At 48.9% G+C, this 18,413-nt stretch overlaps 1 protein-coding gene across 4 annotated transcripts in view; it reads right to left on the minus strand.

The window, feature by feature from the left end:
- Window positions 1-494: 494 nt before the first annotated feature.
- CABP1 (calcium binding protein 1) overlaps window positions 495-18,413 on the minus strand; it is a 37,752-nt gene continuing 19,833 nt past the window's right edge. For 2 of the 4 annotated variants that reach the window (XM_088659790.1, XM_035098328.3), the window contains exons 2-7: window positions 13,107-13,283; window positions 9,561-9,591; window positions 5,825-5,968; window positions 4,759-4,868; window positions 3,372-3,519; window positions 495-1,081 (exon numbers count right to left, since the gene is read on the minus strand). In XM_088659790.1, coding sequence (XP_088515916.1) covers window positions 1,056-1,081; window positions 3,372-3,519; window positions 4,759-4,868; window positions 5,825-5,968; window positions 9,561-9,591; window positions 13,107-13,283 — 636 coding nt within the window. In that variant the 3' untranslated portion in view covers window positions 495-1,055. The remainder of the gene's footprint in view (window positions 1,082-3,371; window positions 3,520-4,758; window positions 4,869-5,824; window positions 5,969-9,560; window positions 9,592-13,106; window positions 13,284-18,413) is intronic. The other 2 variants (XM_060269447.2, XM_035098329.3) reach the window with 1 other exon arrangement.

Consider the following 18,413-nt stretch of genomic DNA (forward strand, 5'->3'; position numbering starts at 1 on the left):
TTTTGATGGACAAAAGCCAAGTGGACTGGCAGCTGATTCTCTCTTCGGCACTAGCAAAGCGAGCATCCTCCATGGCACCTAAGGGCTATTGGTTAGTTCGTGTGGCACACACAGCTCTGTGTTTCAACAGAGGGATAAAGAGGAACAGATGGGGAGGGGCTGCCTTTTCCTCATCAGAGAAGCCCTGATAGATCTGGTCAGTGGTCCATGGAGTACAGCCTCCTGTTTTCGGAGTGCCCAGCCAGATGTCTTGCAAATGGAACCTGAGCAAAGCAGCACTCTTCCACCTGGGATTCCCAGGATTGGCATTTGGGGGCTTTTACTGCCTCTGACAATGGAGGTAGGACAGAGCCACCAAGGCTCTCCTCCTCCTCCTCCTTGCACCTGCTGTCTCAAGCAGTTGTCTAATGGTAGGGCCGGCTCCATCGCTGTTGCCATCCCCACTGCCTCAAGCCACCTCTCCTCCTCCCACAGAAGAGCCAGGCCTGCCAAAGTCTTGCTCTTGTTATTTATGTTTTGCATTTCAAAGGTATATTTGCTCTCATTAACATAACCGCAGGGAGACACAAGAACATTCCGGGGAGGCTATAAATAACTCAACACAGATGATTAACAACACAAGGAGGCATGAGGCCAATACACAATCAGTTCACCAAGGAAAAGAGTGCAATCTGTGGCAGGCACCAATCCCAGGTGGCTTTTTGCCATAAGCCACCAGTTTGAGAGAACCCCTTCCTTCTCTTTCACCTTTGCAGTGCTTGCCGGAAGAGTCAAAGCAGGGAAAGAGTCGTCACCTTCGCTTGCAAACGTGGCTGGTCCTGGAGCCCAGCATCACCCAGGAACATTTCCAGTTACTGGAGATCGTCTTTTTTCACAGTGTGGAAGGGTGAAGGAGCATCAGGGCCACTTTGGATCAGAGAGGCAGGTTGGCATCTTGCACTGTCTCGAGCGCAGCCAGTGCGTCAACCTTTGCATAGGAACATTGGGGCTGGGTGCTCCGTTCAGGTCCTCGTCTTCCCTCAGCTGCTGATTCGTTTTCAGCCCAAGAACCATACTCAGCGGGACATCATCCTGACAAACTCTGCAGGCGAGAAGGAAAGAGAAAAAGGAAAAAGAGGTCACATCCACATCCTACGTTTAAAACACATTTATGTAGCACTTCAACAGTCCTAGCTTTCCCCAATAATACTGGGAACTGTAGTGCATCCCTCACTAGGGCTGGGCGATATGTCATCCAAAACTGGTTTGAAGTCCATATTGTGATATCAGTTTCATAATTTTTGACCTGGCAATATATCGCAAATCATGATGTGCATGCATGCTATGCAAAAATCACACCGTGGGGGAAACTATGAAGCCAGCCAATGCTTCTCTCGATTCCTGCAGCCCCTGTTAACTCTGCCGGCTCAGTTCTCCCCTGTTTCCTGCAGCAGGCAGCAAATCACAAGAGCAGGCGCCAGCAAAAATCACAATGCAGGAAAAACCATGAAGCCTGCCAATGCCTCTACATACCTCCATCTTTATTTCAGACATCATAATATATTGATATATCACAATGTTTAGCTCAGGCATCCCCAAACTGCGGTCCTCCAGATGTTTTGGCCTACAACTCCCATGATCCCTAGCTAACAGGACCAGTGGTCAGGGATGGTGGGAATTGTAGTCCAAAACATCTGGAGGGCTGAAGTTTGGGGATGCCTGGTTTAGCTGGTGATAAATCAGTGCTGAAAACCAGATATCGCCCAGCCCTATCCTTCACAGTGCTACAATTTCCAGCACTCCTAACAAACTACAGTTCCCAGGATTCTCTGGGGGTGTCATTTGCTTTAAACTTATGGTACAGATGTGACAATAGAGAAGGAAGGTGCGTAAGGAAGGTGCCTTATACTGAGTCAGGACACTGGTCGATTGGGGCAAGTAAGGCACTGCTCTGCTAGTCTCAGTCTGCCGACCTCAGCCATTCTTCCAGCTGCCTGCCTTCTTGCAACTAAGCCAGGTGGTGGCCCTGTCTGTCAGCTTCCTCCTCCTCCTTAGTCTCAGTGTTGCCCCTTGTAGAACTCAGCAGGGGGACAAAACTAGAATTACTTAACTGTCATAGGCTCAGGTGCCACCTACTGTTGGCCCTACCAGCCCCAATGGGAACCAACCACCACTGCCTCCACCAGCCTCCACCAACCTGATACCCTCCATATATTTCAGGCTACAGCTCCCATCAGCCCCAGTCAGCACAGTGTGTGCTCTTACCAACCCCAGTATCAAATGGCCATACTAGGGTCTGATAGGAGTTGCAGTTCAAGACACCTGGAGGGCATCAGGTTGGAGAAGGCAGCTGTAACTAGATGATCCGAGGGCTGTGCAGGAATAGTGATAATGAATAATCAATCACCTGCTGCTTCAAGCATTGAATATTATTCAGGACATTTTTAAAAAAAATAAAATAAATCTTCCTTTGGTCTTCACCAGCTTCCAGATAGCAGCTTCTTAGAAATGTTGACATTATGAACTGACTCAGCTGAGATTGGTCACAGATGGATGAGAGCCAAAAAGCTAAAGGAGGTTCTGTGGGAGAACGGTTTGCCTGACCAGGGAGTGGATTTGGCCCTTTCTGTAGGGGATTGCATGCCCCCTTAAGGATCAGGTTTACACTGTACAGTATGTGTATTTTATTGTTAGATCGTGACTTCCTGTTGGAGGTCCAAATGTCCATGTCATGAAACACTTTTCACAAGTTTAGGAGATCCCCAATGGGCAGAGGTAGCCTGGCCACAAATACCCAGGATGTGGCCCTCCAAGCCTCTCTTTCTGGCCCTCAGGACTCTCCCTAAGGCCCTGCTCCACACCATTATTGAGTGCTTTTGCCTGCCTCCAATGTTTCCTGCAAGGACAATTCCTGACGGGACCCATTGTCGGGTGAGTGCCAGGGGCAGGTCAGTAATAACTCACAGAGTGTCAGTGAAGCTGACTCTTTATTCAAAGAAACAAATAGCTCAGGAGGCCAGGCTTAACAAGCACAGCAACTCTTCCTGGTAGATCTTGCCCCAATGAGGCAGTTGTGAGGATGAAGGCCCCTGCCTTCCCATAGATGCCTTAGCCTCCCCACCCCTGGGTCCTTCCCAAGCAATTTGAGACTCAGTCAACAGGTCTGTTTCTGCTCCACCCTCTTCATGCCTCTTCTGATCCTGGGAAACCAGGGGGAAAGGCAGCTGGTTGCAGTAGGAGGGCATTCCCTTGAGGGTTACCCAGCTGGTGCCTGCCACCACTCCTCTGCATCTAGCTAGTCCGTGACTCACATTGGGCATGTCCTTCATTGGAACCAGGCGCAGATCTGCTGCTTGTCCAGTGGGAAACCCCTCACTCTCTCTCTCTCTCACCTTCAAAATCCACTCGTCCGTCTCCATTCAGGTCGACGTCCCTTATTATGTCTTCTATGTCCCGGTGACCCACTTGCTGCCCGAGCAGCTTCTTCATTGCTTCTCGTAGTTCATTGGTGCTGATCTCTCCATCACCGTTTGTGTCGAACTGCAAGAAGGCAACAGATGTCCGGGACCGTTAGGATGGAACTAGTCAGATTTCTCAGGATGCACCCCTCTCATCTCCACAGTTGCCAATGTCCTTTCTCACCTCTTGAGCCACTCTGGCAAGAACCTCACCTGACTGAAACCAGACTGGTATCCATAGCTGCCAAGTTATCCCTTATTTTAAGGGATTTTCCCTTATGCTGAATAGGCTTCCTCGCGAGAAAAGGGAAAACTTGGCAGCTATGCTGGCATCTCTGCTTTTTGCTTTAAGTTATTTATATCCTGCCTTTTGTGAAAAACACTTTAAAGGTGCATTGCAAAGGTAGGGGAGAACCTGTCCACCCCACCCTCCCCCAGCTCCCACCAAACTCTGCTAAATGTTCTGGATGGGGAGAACTGAAGTCTAGCAATATCTGGAGGAGGGCACAGAGGAAGATTAAGACTTACGTTTTGATTTATATTAGAATGCCCACATGCACTTCTGCTTTATTAGTTGTTTCAAGATGCTTCCCCATTACTGCACTTTTGCCATCTGGGATGCACCCTCAGTATAGCACAACAAATGTGGGACAAATGCTCCCCAAACATTTGTGGTAAGGAAAGCTACAGGCTTTCAGCAGGAAGTTATAGGACATGCACAGATTGAAAGCAAAGCTATACATGCATCCTGAAAATTTTGCAAAAGTATTGAGAGTGAGATCACACATAACTGCCCTGATGTCACCAGGAGCACAAATCATGAATGCGCGCGCACACACACACACACACACACACACAGGAGTGTCTGGAGGGGTCCTTGGAGAAATTCATGGCTATCCATGGCCACAAGCCATGATGGCTACGTATGTTGGAGGCAGTGTGCTTCTGAATACCAATGGCTGGGAATTACAAGTGACTATGTAATACAAGAGTTCCTGCTGTACTCAGGTCCTGCTTCTGGACTTCCAGTCGGAGCATCTAGTTGGCCACTGTGATAACAGAATGCTGGACTAGATGAGCCCCCTTTGGCCTCATCCCACCTCAGGGATTTACCTTTATTCCCTGCCTGTGAGCTTCCACAAGGCATCTGATTGGCTAGTGTGGGGAGCAGGATGCCTGATCCATTTGCAAGGTAAAGAGATGGGTTGTGCATATAAGGAGCTAGATGATCTTTCAGGTATCCTGATCCCAAGCTGTATACCACCTTGAACTGGTAGATAGTTTGTAACACACCGAAGGGGCTGCACAATCTGGCTCTCACCTCCCTGAAGGCATCGCGTAGCTCCTTGACCCCAATCATGTCTGCCGTCTCTGCCAGAAGCTTTGGTCCCATCAGTTCCACAAAGTCATCGAAATCTACGTGGCCACCCTCTAGGAACACAGAGCGACGAGGGAGTACAGTAAGATACTGACAACCACTTTAAGCAGAATACAGACAAATTGCAATGGGTTCAAAGGAAGGGCAACGAAGATGGTCAGCTGTATGGAAAACAAGTCCTGTCAGGGCAAGGAGAAAGAGCCAGTTATGTTCACCCTGGAGAGGACTCGGGGGGGGGGGAGACATGTTTTCAAATACTGCCAGAATCCACAGGAAGGGATCCCATTCCTGACCATGAAAAAAGGGAATGTTGCATCCACGGCCTGCATCCAGCTGAGTCCTACTTAGAGTAGGCCCATTGAAATGGATGGATGTGACTTAATTGGTTATGCTGTGCCTCCATGGCCAGAGGCAGTAATGCTTCTGAATACCAGTTGCTACAAATCATAGGATGGGAGAATGCTGTTATGCTCAGGACCTGTTTGTGGGTTTGATGTTTTTAATCAGGCATCCACAAACGCGGCCCTCCAGCTGTTTTGGGACTGCAACTCCCATCATCCCTAGCTAACAGGATCAGTGGTCAGGGACGATGGGAACTGTAGTCCCAAAACAGCTGGAGGGCCGAGTTTGGGGATGCCTGTTTTAAATTGTTAGAAGCTGCCAAGAGTGGCTGGGGCAACCTAGTCAGATGGGCAGCATATAAATAATAAATTGTTGTTGTTGTTACTAGCAGAACGTAGTTTGATACAACCCCAGGTCAACTTTCTACTGATTTCTTTGACACCCCTAGTTGGAATAATCCAGTCTGGAAGTTTGCCAGAGCGTAGAGTGCAGCAGCCAAGCATAAGCCTAGTCTAGAAGTGGGGTGGGGAGTTGTGCTTGTGCAGAAAGGCAGCCCAAAGGAAGATGAGGAAGACATTGCCCAGAAGACTGGAAAAACCTAACCAGGAGTGAGAGTGGCACTGTGGAGGGAGGAGGGATGCCCCCTTGGCAGGTGACTGGCACTCACGGTTCATGTTGATCTGCTGGGAGAGCTCGATGAGTTCCATTTCCGTTGGCATGTAGCCCATGGTGCGCATGCAGTTGCCCAGGTCTCGGCAGTTGATGTAGCCATCCCTGTCCTTATCAAACTCCTTGAAGGCTTCTCTCAGTTCTGTCGAGGTGAATCCAATCAGAGAACGTGGCTGTCAGTGGAGGTGGTGAGGCATGTTCCTTGCTACAAACATGGCCCGGAATGAACCCACTTTGGAAAAGAAGGGCCATAGGTCATCTGTGGCAGGGCAGCTGCTTGGCATGCAGAGAGGCCCAGGGTCAACCCCCAGTGGCATCTCTAGTCGGGGCTAGGAATTTCTCCTTGCTCTGAAACCCTGGAGTCAGTGTTGATAGTGTTCTCAATGTTTTCAATTAAGGGGTGGTTTAAATAGGATGCTACCTTGTACTGAATCAGACCTTTGGTCCATCTAGTTCAGTACAGTGGTACCTCGGGTTACAAACGCTTTGGGTCACGAACTCTGCTAACCCAGAAGTAGTTGCTCTGGGTTGCGAACTTTGCCCCAGGATGAGACCGGAAATCATGCGCCAGCAGGAGGCCCCATTAGCGAAAGTGAGCCTCAGGTTAAGAATGGTTTTGGGTTAAGAACGGACCTCCGAAACGAATTAAGTTCGTAACCTGAGGTACCACTGTATCATCTACACTGATTGGCAGCAGCTCTCAAGGGTTTCAAGAGTGGAATCTCCCCCAGCCTGACCTAGAAGTGCCAGGGATTTAACCTGTGACCTTCTGTGCACACCAAGCAGATGCTCTACCACTGAGCTATTTTCCTTACCACTGGGGTTGACTGTGCCTCAAATTAATGAGTAGGAGGGACATACCCTGTGGATTTTCTGCCACAGGCCCTGGTCCTGCATCATGTTGTCTAGGTCCTCCTGCTATTGAGGCTAAGGTATGTGAGGTCCACAAAATGGACCGTGCCATATGAGCTGACATGTTGCTGGCATGGAGACAAAAAGGAGTGTGTGAAAGGCATGTGGCAACAGAATATTTTAGCATCGCCTTCCCCAGCCGGGTGCCTTCCAGGTGTTTTGCACTCCAGCTCTCATCAGCCCCAACCCAGTGCTACCATGTGTCTGATCCACGGGGACGCCCACCATCATGGAGAGGTGATGGCCCAAGCAAAGGGGAGGCCAGGAGTTCCAAGCAGACAGGAAGGTGAGGCACCAAGATCAGCACCTTGGAAAGGGACATACAGTAGAGGTGAGTTTCAGGAACATGGTCAGTAATCCTACAGCTGAGGCACAACACACAAGTTGCTTCAGCAGTGTTCTGGAGCAACTAGGATATCTTTATAGCCTATGCTAGGTATTCATTGGCCAGAAGCCTTACTCCCTGAATGCTGCATCTGGCCAGTAAAGGGCTACTACTTTCCTCTTCTAGGTCCTGGAGTTTCAAACTATGGGATATCTTCTCAGGGCTCTCCTGATGCTAGAGGAGACTTTAGACCAGGCTTCCTCAAACTCGGCCCTCCAGATGTTTTGAGACTACAATTCCCATCATCCCTGACCACTGGTCGTGCTAGCTAGGGATCATGGGAGTTGTAGGCCAAAAACATCTGGAGGGCTGAGTTTGAGGAAGCCTGCTTTAGACCAATCCTTGGCCCCTCCTGCTCTCTTCTTATGGTTCTTTAAACTGGAAGTAAACTGGACAGCCCTTGAAACAGAAAGAATGCCTTCAAATACCAAGGCTGTGCTTTTCATAGTACAGGAGTGGGGAACTTCAAGCCCAGGAGCTAAATATGGCCCTCTAAACCAGGGGTCAGCAACCTTTTTCAGCCGTGAGCCAGTCCACCATCTCTCAGACCATGTGGTGGGCCGGACTATATGGAGGGGGGGGGGGTAATGAACGAATTCCTATGCCCCACAAATAACCCAGAGTTGCATTTTAAATAAAAGCACACATTCTACTCATGTAAAAACATGCTGATTCCCGGACCATCCACGGGCTGGACTGAGAAGGCGATTGGGCCGCATCCGGCCCACGGGCCTTAGGTTGCCTACCCCTGCTCTAAACCTTTCTATCCAGCTCCTGGGACTCTCTCCCTGAACCACACACCCCCACCAGCCACACCTCTCAATGACTCCAGTTCACAGTTTTCACCTGGCTGGAATGCACTTCATGGCCTGCTGCCCCAACTAAGGAAGTCACACATCTGATAGTTGTTTCTTTGTTGACAGGTGAAGCACTTACAGCAGCTCCCCCAGTGCTCCAGATATACACATGCACCCATATTTTTAGCCTCTGGGCAGCTGTCCACAGGTCTGGACCCTGCGAAGCAGTTGCAGAAATAGTGGGTCCACTCCTCCTTTGGCCTCCTATGCCCTCCTCTGATGGGTTGCGTGCCCACAAACTGAGACTTCTCCTATATGGAAGTTGTTGCTGCTCTTCCCTCTTCAAGCCCCTCTTGGTTCTAGGTGGGGAGTTGACCGGCTGTTCCCTTGTCTGAATAGTTTCCTCTTCCTCCACCACATCCTGCATGCCTTCCTCTGTCTCAGACTACCCTGACTCTTCTTCCTCCCATGCGCCTGGCTCCTGCCTTGTGGGTGGCATCAGACCCCATTAATTTCTGGTCCCCTCTCCTGAGTTGCACTCCTACCCCCCAGCCTTTGCCACACACTCTTTGGACCCCTGCCAGTCTCTGACAATGCGCCCTGGAACTCTTGCTAGTCTAGATGGAGGAGAGGTGTTTTGTTTCTTCCCCATAAGGAAATGTGAGCTTTAATCTGAATAAGGTTCCCCACCTCTGGTGCAGTAGGACACATGGCTACCCTAGTTTAAATAAAAGCATGCACCTCCAGATGGATAGTGAGACAATGCAACTTCTTACACTTCCTCAATTTCAAGGAGGATAGGACTATCAGTGGCTACTAGCCAGGATAGCTATGCTCTGCATCCACAGTCAGAGGCAGTAATGATTCCAAATACAGTCGTACCTTGGAAGTCGAACGGAATCTGTTCCGGAAGTCCGTTTGACTTGCAAAACATTTGGAAACCAAAGCACGGCTTCTGATTGGCTGCAGGAAGCTCCTGCAGCCAATCAGAAGCCATGGAAACCCCGTTGGGCATTTGGCTTCCCAAAGGACATTCGAAAACCAGAACACTCACTTCCGGGTTTCAATCGTTTGGGAGCCAATTTGTTTGGGAGCCAAGGCGTTCAGGATCCAAGGTACGACTGTACCAGTTTCTAGGAATCACAGGAGAGGAGAGGGCTCTCGTGCTCAGGTCCTGCTTGAGAACAGGATGCCGGACTAGACGGGCCATTGACCTGATATAACAGGCTCTTCTTATGTTCTTAAATATAATTTTTGAATTATCATTCAGGTTGGTACAAAACCAGGAAGTGAGGGTGGCTGGCATCTCGTTGTTGGAAACCCCAGAAGGCCAGCAGTGCTGTTTTAGCAAAAGCAGCACATGAGCATCAGAGCTGGCCTGCAGCCGAATCAGGCTAAAGCTGTGATCACTGCAGGGGGTTGGAGGCACACGTAGTCCAACCTCTCACAGGGACAACTAGATGCCACTTGCAGCTGCCCTGCTCCCACTCTTGTACCCTTGTAGCTGGCATTCAGCTGGCCTGCTGCCTCTCATCTGGAGGTATCATATAGCCAGCATGCCTAGTTGTCACAGTCTTAATCCACTATGAATTTATCTACTCCATTTTTATAGGTATAGAGAAGGCAAACAAGAACCTTACCATCTATTTCTTCTGGCCGTAGCTCTCTGTCCTGCAAGGGAACAACATCAGGGATTAAAGCCAGCTCCTTAGAAGAAATCAGGGTTAAGGCAGGAGCCTCTGAGCATATGTAGAGGTCAATGTCCCCCCATTGGTCCATCAAAGCCAGAGTATTGTCTCCTGCAGACTTCACCAACTTGGTGCCCTCCAGAGGCTTTGGATTCCTCCTGGCTACAGCCATATTTTCTCCTCCAGCATAGCCATGCTGGCAGGGACTGATGGGAATGATAGTCCAAAATATTTGGAAGGCATCAGGTTGGCCAAGTTGGTCTACTCTGACCATCAGCAAGGTCCCAGGCAGGCCAAGTTGGTCTACTCTATCCCAGGTTGGCCAAGTTGGTCTACTCTGACCAGCAGCAAGGTCCCAGTGCATAGGGTTCTTTTCCGGCCTTGGTTCCAGAGAGAGCATGTTCAGTGGAGATGTTGCCAGGAGTTGACCCTGGGACCTTCTGCATGCAAAGCAGGTGCTCTGCCAGTGGCCTACTGTCTCTCCCCCAAGGCAAAAAGGGCACATGGAAGAATTAAAACCCCATGACATTATCCTTCCCAGCAAGTGAACCTGAGAAAGAGCTGCCTATTTGAAGCTTATCCCACTAGCCATGTCCTTCCATATCTCAGATTTACACCAGCTCATTAGAGATGCTCATGCCAGAGAGCCAAGATTGCCTTGTTTCCAGGAACAGAAAGTGGAAGGCAGAATTAGGCTGGTGGCCATGATGAGCTCTCCCTGGAGGAGCTGGGAGCTGCTGTCACCTCCCTCCCAGCGGCCGGCTAAACTGGTGGAAACATCTCATGCCAGTTGAGCCCCTCCCATGTTGCCCTGAGAACCCTGGCTCCTAGGAAAAAGCTGGGGCTCTGGAAGCTGTAGGCACCGTCTCAGGAAACATAGGCAGCTGCCTTCTAAGTCAGACCATTGGGGCCATCTAGTTATCTACCCTGACTGGCAGTAATGGCTCTCCAGGGTTTCAGACTCAGAGGTCTCCCCCAGGCCTACCTGGAGATGCTGCTGGGGATTGGACCTGGGACCATCTGCATGCAAAACAGATGCTCTACCACTAAGCTATGGCCCCATCCATTCCTCAGATGCCTAGGGCAGAAAGGCAGCTCCTGAGAGAGACTGGAGCATCTGCAGACAAAGGTAACATGAGACAATGATTCAGCCTAGGCAGGAAGTACTTGCAAACACCCAACATTTTGTTTTCAAGGGTGGATGGGATGGGTGGAGAAAGCTGCAGCAAGAGAAAGGAAAGCCCAGGCTGGAAATGCACTGCTGGCTGCCCAGGAAGAAGGGGCAACATCTCCAGATCTCCCAGGCAATTGAGGGCAGAGGAAAGTGGGCAGACCACTTCCAGTTCTCAGCCTCTACCTCCTTGCCCCCATCAAGCTACTCTAGGCCCACAGCAGGTTCCCACAAAAGGGTGTCCTCCATTTCCTGGGTCTCAAGCCCACAAAGCTAGTTCCCCACCGACTCCTGTGCTTGTGAAAGAACAACAGGTGCTCAGAGTCTTCTTCCAGTGGGGCAAACCTACTGAGTTGCAGAGGAGTGGGCCAGAGATAGGGCTGGGGAAATCATTCCATTTCTCTCGGTTGTTCATCTCTCCATTCCGAAGTTCAGTTCTCTGCATTTCCACATCAGTTTGTGATTGTTATTTAAGAAAACAAAAGTCCTAATGAAAATTCATCAGCAATTTAATGTAAATTTCTCCTAATCAACTCATTATTGTATGCAGTTTTGCCTAATGTAGCACATTTTTGCAGTTCAGTATTCTCCTTACAGGGGACCCAGGTGGCGCTGTGGTTAAACCACTGAGCCTAGGGCTTGCTGATCAGAAGGTCGGCGGTTCGAATCCCTGTGATGGGGTGAGCTCCCGTTGCTCGGTCCCAGCTCCTGCCAACCTAGCAGTTCGAAAGCATGTCAAAATGCAAGTAGATAAATAGGAACCGCTACAGCGGGAAGGTAAACTGCGTTTCCATGTGCTGCTCTGGTTTGCCAGAAGCAGCTTTGTCATGCTGGCCACATGACCTGGAAGCTATACGCCGGCTCCCTCGGCCAATAATGCGAGATGAGCGCGCAACCCCAGAGTCGGTCACGACTGGACCTAATGGTCAGGGGTCCCTTTACCTTTTATTCTCCTTACATAATGCATTTTTTAATGTTACAATATGTGCATTTTTCTGGACTCGCTTAAGCATTTTTCACGTGTTGCTTAGCTGGAGAACTGCATTGCAAAAGTAAGAGAGACATGGATTTTTCAAAGGACAGCCGTGTTTTGGTTTGTATGTTGTTTGGGAATATGCAAATTAGGTAGGATTCCCTCTTCAAGAAGAAATTAATCACATTCCTGCTTGCTCCCTAGCCAAAGCAAAGATTCCTCTCTCCTTGTTTGAGGAGGATCTCTTGAGCTGAACATCTCCCTCACCAAGCCAGCAATTTCAAAGTGTGCCATTATCCCATTTCTCCTGCTGCTTTTATTTAGACTGATGGGGTGGGGGGTGGGGCGCAGTAAAACCTTAATAGTGGCAGTTTGCCTGGTTCTCTCTCTCTAAGGACTCCTCTCCCCATGACACAGGAAGGGCCAAAGTAAGGGTTATTCTCATTGACAGACCTGGAGTAATAGATGCCCAGCTTTACCCCATAAAACAGGGTTGGGGACCCTTTTTCAGCCTGAGGGCCACATTCCCTACTGGAAAAGCTTCAGAGGGCCACATGCTAGTGGTGGGCAGGGCCAGAGACAACACTGGGTAGCGAAACACCTTGTAAATGCTACCTTTGTACAGTCAGCCAGTTTTTACACTCACAACCCTCCTTCCAGGGAAGCAAGAGCCATGAGCAGAGATCAATGACACATTCTAGCCAGCCAAAAACACTTTGGAGATGGGCAATGAGGGGTGTTGCCTGCAGAGAGTTCTGAGAAACAGCTAGAGATGCGGGGGGGGGGGCACATTTGACCCCTGGGCCTGAGGTTCCTCACCACTGCTGTGTCTCAGGAATCATAGATCTGTAGAGTTGGAAGGGACCCCCCAGGGTCATCTAGTTCAACCCCCTGCAACGCAGGTATCTCAGCTAAAGCACGCATGGCAGATTGACAGATGTAATGATTCAAAGTTGGTCCTGATGATATGGCAAAGTGAAGTGACAGGTTTTGGATGCTACTTAGCCGGCCCTACCATTAGGACTGGCCCTACCACGAGCCAAAATGAGGCAGTCGCCTCGAACAGCTGATTTTGGGTGTCGTGAAAGGGCTGCATGTTTGCTTTATTAGCACTGTTACCCACAGGAATGAGAGGAAAAGTGATTATTGGATGTAGTGCTGACCATTCCTCCCCTTATTCCCCACACCCCAACCATTCTGGGCTGGGAAGGAGGTGATGGGGATCTCTTGAGACCCAGGTGGCGACATGCTTTTTTTTTTGCTTTCAATCCACAGGAGGGCGAGGGCTCATGATTCCACACACCCTGTGGGCTCTGCAGTGTTTGCCTTGCCCGCCCGGGTGCAACTTACGTACTGGCTGCCTGTTCTCTGCGAATCCCTTCCTGAGGAAGATGCACGCCGGCCCCAGGAGGTTGTGCATCACAGCGCAGTTCTGGGCCAGCACCATGAGCGGGCCTTGGTGCTCCCCGGCTGTTGACCCCTCCTCGCTCGTCTGGACAGCTGTATAGCATTTCTTGTCCTCATGGTGGATCTTCTCCGCCAAACCAGCAGCAAGCAAATGATACAATAGAGGAAGTTACCTCCCGGTTCCTCCCAGGTCTGCTCCAATGCTTTCAGTGAGCAGAGAGGCCAGCCTAGCCCTTGGCTAACCTTTTGCCCATCGAGGTGTTTGGGACCACAACTCCCATCAGCCCCAGCCAGCATGGCCATGCTGCGGCTGATGGGAGTTGTGATCCAAAACGCCTTGGAGGGCACATGGTAGGCAAAGGCTAGTCCAGACTTAAGGGGAAGACAGACGTAACCATCTGAACAGAGGCTCTTTTCCTGCCACAGGAACCTGGCGTCACCATTTGCAGCGCAAGCAGAAACTGTGGACTGACTCTTTGAGCTTCCCTTCTGCCTTTAAGGAATATTGAAATGTTTTAAGTGTCACATTTCCCCTCCCCCTTCACCACACCACCTCCGCCCACCCCTAAATAACACTCTAAAACTATTGAAAACTGTAAAGCTGTTGAAAATGTACCACAGGGATTTGTGGAAGGGGAAATATGCTGGCGACGTTCGGATACTAGCCAGTAGGTGCTCAGCACCTACCTCTGTCTCCTCCCCTGCAAGGACTTGCTGAGAAGTTGCAGAACCTCTCTCCCCTCCCCGGAGAGGTATATGTGTGTACAGGACAGCAAAGATGTGTATAAACCATTTCCACCTTGCTTAGTAAGTTACGTCTGTCTCCCCCACCCCCTACCCCTCATCTTTCAATACATACCACTTCAAACATACACACCCCTTCTGTTTGTTACAGCTCTGAGCAGCCAGGGACTAGAATTCACTTCTAGTGGGCAACAAAGGTCCCCCACTCCGCTTTTGAAATGACATCAAAAGCCCTCTGTGCACTGCAGACGTCCCTCCAGCAACAGACTAGAAAGAGGGCAGAGAAGAAGAAAGGCTTTCTCTGATCTCGTCTGCTGCCTGGACCAAAACAATTGGAGGTGAAATCATGCCTAGGCTGCAAGGCACAGGCGTAGCTCTTTGTGAGTTCAAGAGTAGGCTGATGAGAGAAGTGTCTCTTGGGGCTCCTGCTGAACATGAATTGGGCGGCCCGTACATCCTGGCAAGACACTTGGAGCAGCTGCATATTAGTAACCACAGCACTTCCCATGTGTACCAATATAAGTTTGCTTACAATACACAGGGCAGCCTGGTATTCCCTTGGTGACACCGCCGGAATGACAGAACTGCATACAGAGCTCAGTTCCCTGAGAAAGTCAGTGGGCATTTTTTTAAAAGGGGAAAGATTCCCAAAGTTGCTAGTCTCTATGAAGCCTGAGAATGACCAGGATGCTGGAGAGGCCTCAGGCCCAAATTTGGCATTGCAGGGGCAGGTGCCACCCACCTGCGTCTCTCCAATTGTGTCTACCCTTGGTGACACCTAGGAAAAGATATTGTGTGGAACACCAGCATCGCAGCTGGATTTCCCTGCTCCATTTCACCAGCAGTCTGTATGCAGGAGACATAAGGACAGACTTAAGCGATCTGTTCAGAAGAGCCAATGAATGAATTGGTGTTCTAGTGGGGCCATAATCCCACCTCTGTCTCCATGCATTCAATATACACTATTTGGTCATTTGATCAGGAGTTAGGTCTGGTCATATAGGGCTCTGTGGTCATATGGGAACAGGCACAAAATGGGCAATGGCCACAGAATTAGAATCCTGCGACTCAGGTTTTTTTATTAAAAAAAGTAAGTTTCTAGTCCTTAAAGTTAGCTACGTGTTATTTGTGCATTTCAGGTTGTTCTATCCTTGTTTTTAATGTTCATTTTTTAAAGATGCTTTTGGGTTTCATTTTTGAAAATAGTGAAGAAATAATAATAATAATAATAATAATAATAATAATAATAATAATCAAAACAAAATAAAAAAATCCTTCCAGTAGCACCTTAGAGACCAACTAAGTTTGTCATAGGCATGAGCTTTTGTGTGCATGCACAATTCTTCAGATACCTTAAAACAAAATTTAAAAATCCTTCCAGTAGCACCTTAGAGACCAACTAAGTTTGTCATAGGTATGAGCTTTCGTATCTGAAGAAGTGTGCATGCACACGAAAGCTCATACCTATGACAAACTTAGTTGGTCTCTAAGGTGCTACTGGAAGAATTTTTAAATTTTGTTTTGACTGTGTCAGACCAACACGGCTACCTACCTGTAAATAATAATAATGTAAAGGAAGAAAGCAGAAGGGCAGTGCCTGTTGAAATTCCAGAAGTGACTGTGCATTTATGTGATCAGGACTTCAAAGATCAGGGCTTCAATGCCAAGCGTATTTCTTTTTAGCAAAATATCAAGTATTACTGAATCAGTGGCAAAGGGCACAGCGGGCCTTTGGTCATTCAGTCAAACTTAATGCAGGCCTGTTCGGCTCCCTCACCATCAGAAATTCTGCTCAGTCTCCACCACCCTCCTCTGTTCCACATTACGTGGGGTGCTGTCTTGTTTTGCTTTCACAAGAGGCACCTCCCAGCAGCATTCTGGGGGCCCAGAGTGGAATCTGGTCTTGAGAGTTCCTGGCCCCACTGGAGAAGCAACGGCTGCCTTATATAGCAATGTATCGGCCTGGGCTCTGGCAGAAACGTTTCATCCTGACATTCTCATGCAGCTATAAAAAGCTAGCCGTCTTCTCTTCACAGGGACCTTTGGATCGTACGCAGTAAACATTAACAACCCCATCGTTGTTTTCATGGGAGACAGAGAACGAGAGCTTGTTTCTTCATGGTGCTGCTGGCAGCTTTGGGCAATCTCCTTCCGAAAATTAAAAATAAAAGGCAGTGCTGCAAAGCATTGCACCCTCCTTTTGGCAGGGCTGAGAACACGGACACAGATGCTCACAGATTTGCATGCATGGCTGTGTTTAGAGGCCACGTGTGTTTGTTGCACAACACACACATCCGGCTTGATGGGAGCTGGAATTTTTTCTTTTTTTAACAAAAACACACAGCTCTGAGTCAATCTGCCAAGGTATGATGCTATTGGCATCACAGCGCAAGAATAGCATCAAGGCCAGAATCCACAACAACAACACATATGTGACAGAAAGCAAAGTACACAGCTCAGAACAGAAGTGTCCTCATGAAGACCACACAACAGAAGGGATGTCCCTATGTCCCTCTGTTTGCTACATGGGACAAGTTTTCCAGAGAGGGAAGCATGGTTGGCATTGTGCTCCATGCCGAACAGACAGGTGTGCGTGTGTGTGTGTACCTATGTTGTCTCTGGTGAAACCCAAAAGAGGCTCTCAAAACAATGCAAAAGTTATTTCATCATAGGCATTGGTGGGATAACTTGAGTGTCAGAGTTGGCCCTTCCATTAGGCAGAGGGCCGGCCCTACCACACACTAAGAGAGAGCACTTCCTCCTTTCATTGGCTTAAAACTTCTGGAAGAGAATTTCATCGGCCCTGACCTTAGAACTCCTGTGTCAGGCATTCGGAAAACTATTAGTAAGATGTATCTGGCCAGTAGGATGTCAGCTGCCCCACAAACAATTAATGGGTTAAATACATTTGGATAGTACCAGGGGTGCCTCTTGGAGATACTAAAGGAAGCACAAGACAGCACACGGCATGTCAAAACAAAGGCTCTGTTCATTGGAACATGGGATAGTTTGTTTCCTTTTTTGTTATCTAGGAAGACATGCCTGAACCAAAAACACTTCAACCATTAGTAAAAATTGGCTCCATCAATTGGTCAGTCAACTAAAACTTTACTTTGATTAATCTATCAATTAAGCCTTGTGAGTCTGTTCAATATCCATTTGCTAGGACTCTCAGCAAGCAAATTTAGGAAGCATTTTGTCCAGATTATTTTGAAGTTTGCAATGGTGGAGAATCACCTCCATTGCCAGCTCAACAGCCACCCATGTTACCGCTACACTGCGGCGGCGGCGGCGGCGGCTGTGTCCACAAACTATTCTGAGCACTTCAACATAAAGCAGTCCACTGGCTGAATGCCAACACTCACACATACCACCTGGGAGAGGGAGGGATCTGAAATACTGACATTTACATACCAGGAGCACATATGTGGGGGAAGCTTATACACATGCCAGGACAGACATGTGTTCATAGAGGAGAAGGCCACCCCACAGAGATAGGTGTGGGGCATAGATGTAAGCATCTGTCCATATGTGTGGTTACGTCACTGTGCATAACTGGATCAATGTGCGCACAGATACACGCAGAGGAGCATAGACGTTCATCCCAAGCACCATCTGCACAATCCCACAAACTCACATCCTTGTGAATCTGCACAAATATCTGCATCTGCTTACAAGGTGGGCTCACTTCCTTTATTCCTTCTGTTTTAATAACCCTTGCTCCACTTGTCATTAAGAACACAGGAAGCTACTTTATACAGAGATCAGTATTGTCCTCACTGGGTGGCAGCAATGACTCTCTAGGGTTACAGGCAGGGAACCTTTCCTGGCCCTACCCAGAGATGCTGCCAGGAATTGAACCTGGGACTTTCTGCATGCAAAGAGGGTGCTCTGCCATAGAGCTACGGCCCTTCCCTGTATCACCAGCATCATCCTATTATTAACAGATGGCTACTGTTCACACGGGTGGTGCTGTGGTTTAAACCACAGAGCCTAGGGCTTGCCAATCAGAAGGTCGGTGGTTCGAATCCCCGCGACGGCGTGAGCTCCCGTTGTTTGGTCCCTGCTCCTGCCAACCTAGCAGTTTGAAAGCACATCAAAGTGCAAGTAAATAAATAGGTACCGCTCCAGCGGGAAGGAAAATGGCATTTCCGTGCACTGCTCTGGTTCGCCAGAACCGGCTTAGTCATGCTGGCCGCATGACCCAGAAGCTATCTGTGGACAAACGCTAGGTCCCTATTCATGCACTGCCACTAATGCCACAATAAGTTGGATGTGCCTGGTTGTGTTATTGGGCAAAAGTGTGCCCACCTTCCAGGTTGAACTCCATTCACAGTTCAGTTGCGGTGTGTGTGTGTTAATTATTTCCGTGAATATACATTTTTTTTGCCAAAGCATAGAAATGGAAGAGGAAGCAGGGAATCAGTAAATGCTATGTGGGTGCTCTGCTGTATTGCTAGTTTTATTTGTAAAGCGTATCTGTTGCATTCTCTGCCAGAAGTTACTTGAA

The sequence above is a fragment of the Zootoca vivipara genome, chromosome 16 (genome assembly GCF_965207765.1).
Source record: "Zootoca vivipara chromosome 16, rZooViv2.hap1.1, whole genome shotgun sequence".
Lineage (NCBI taxonomy): Eukaryota > Metazoa > Chordata > Lepidosauria > Squamata > Lacertidae > Zootoca > Zootoca vivipara.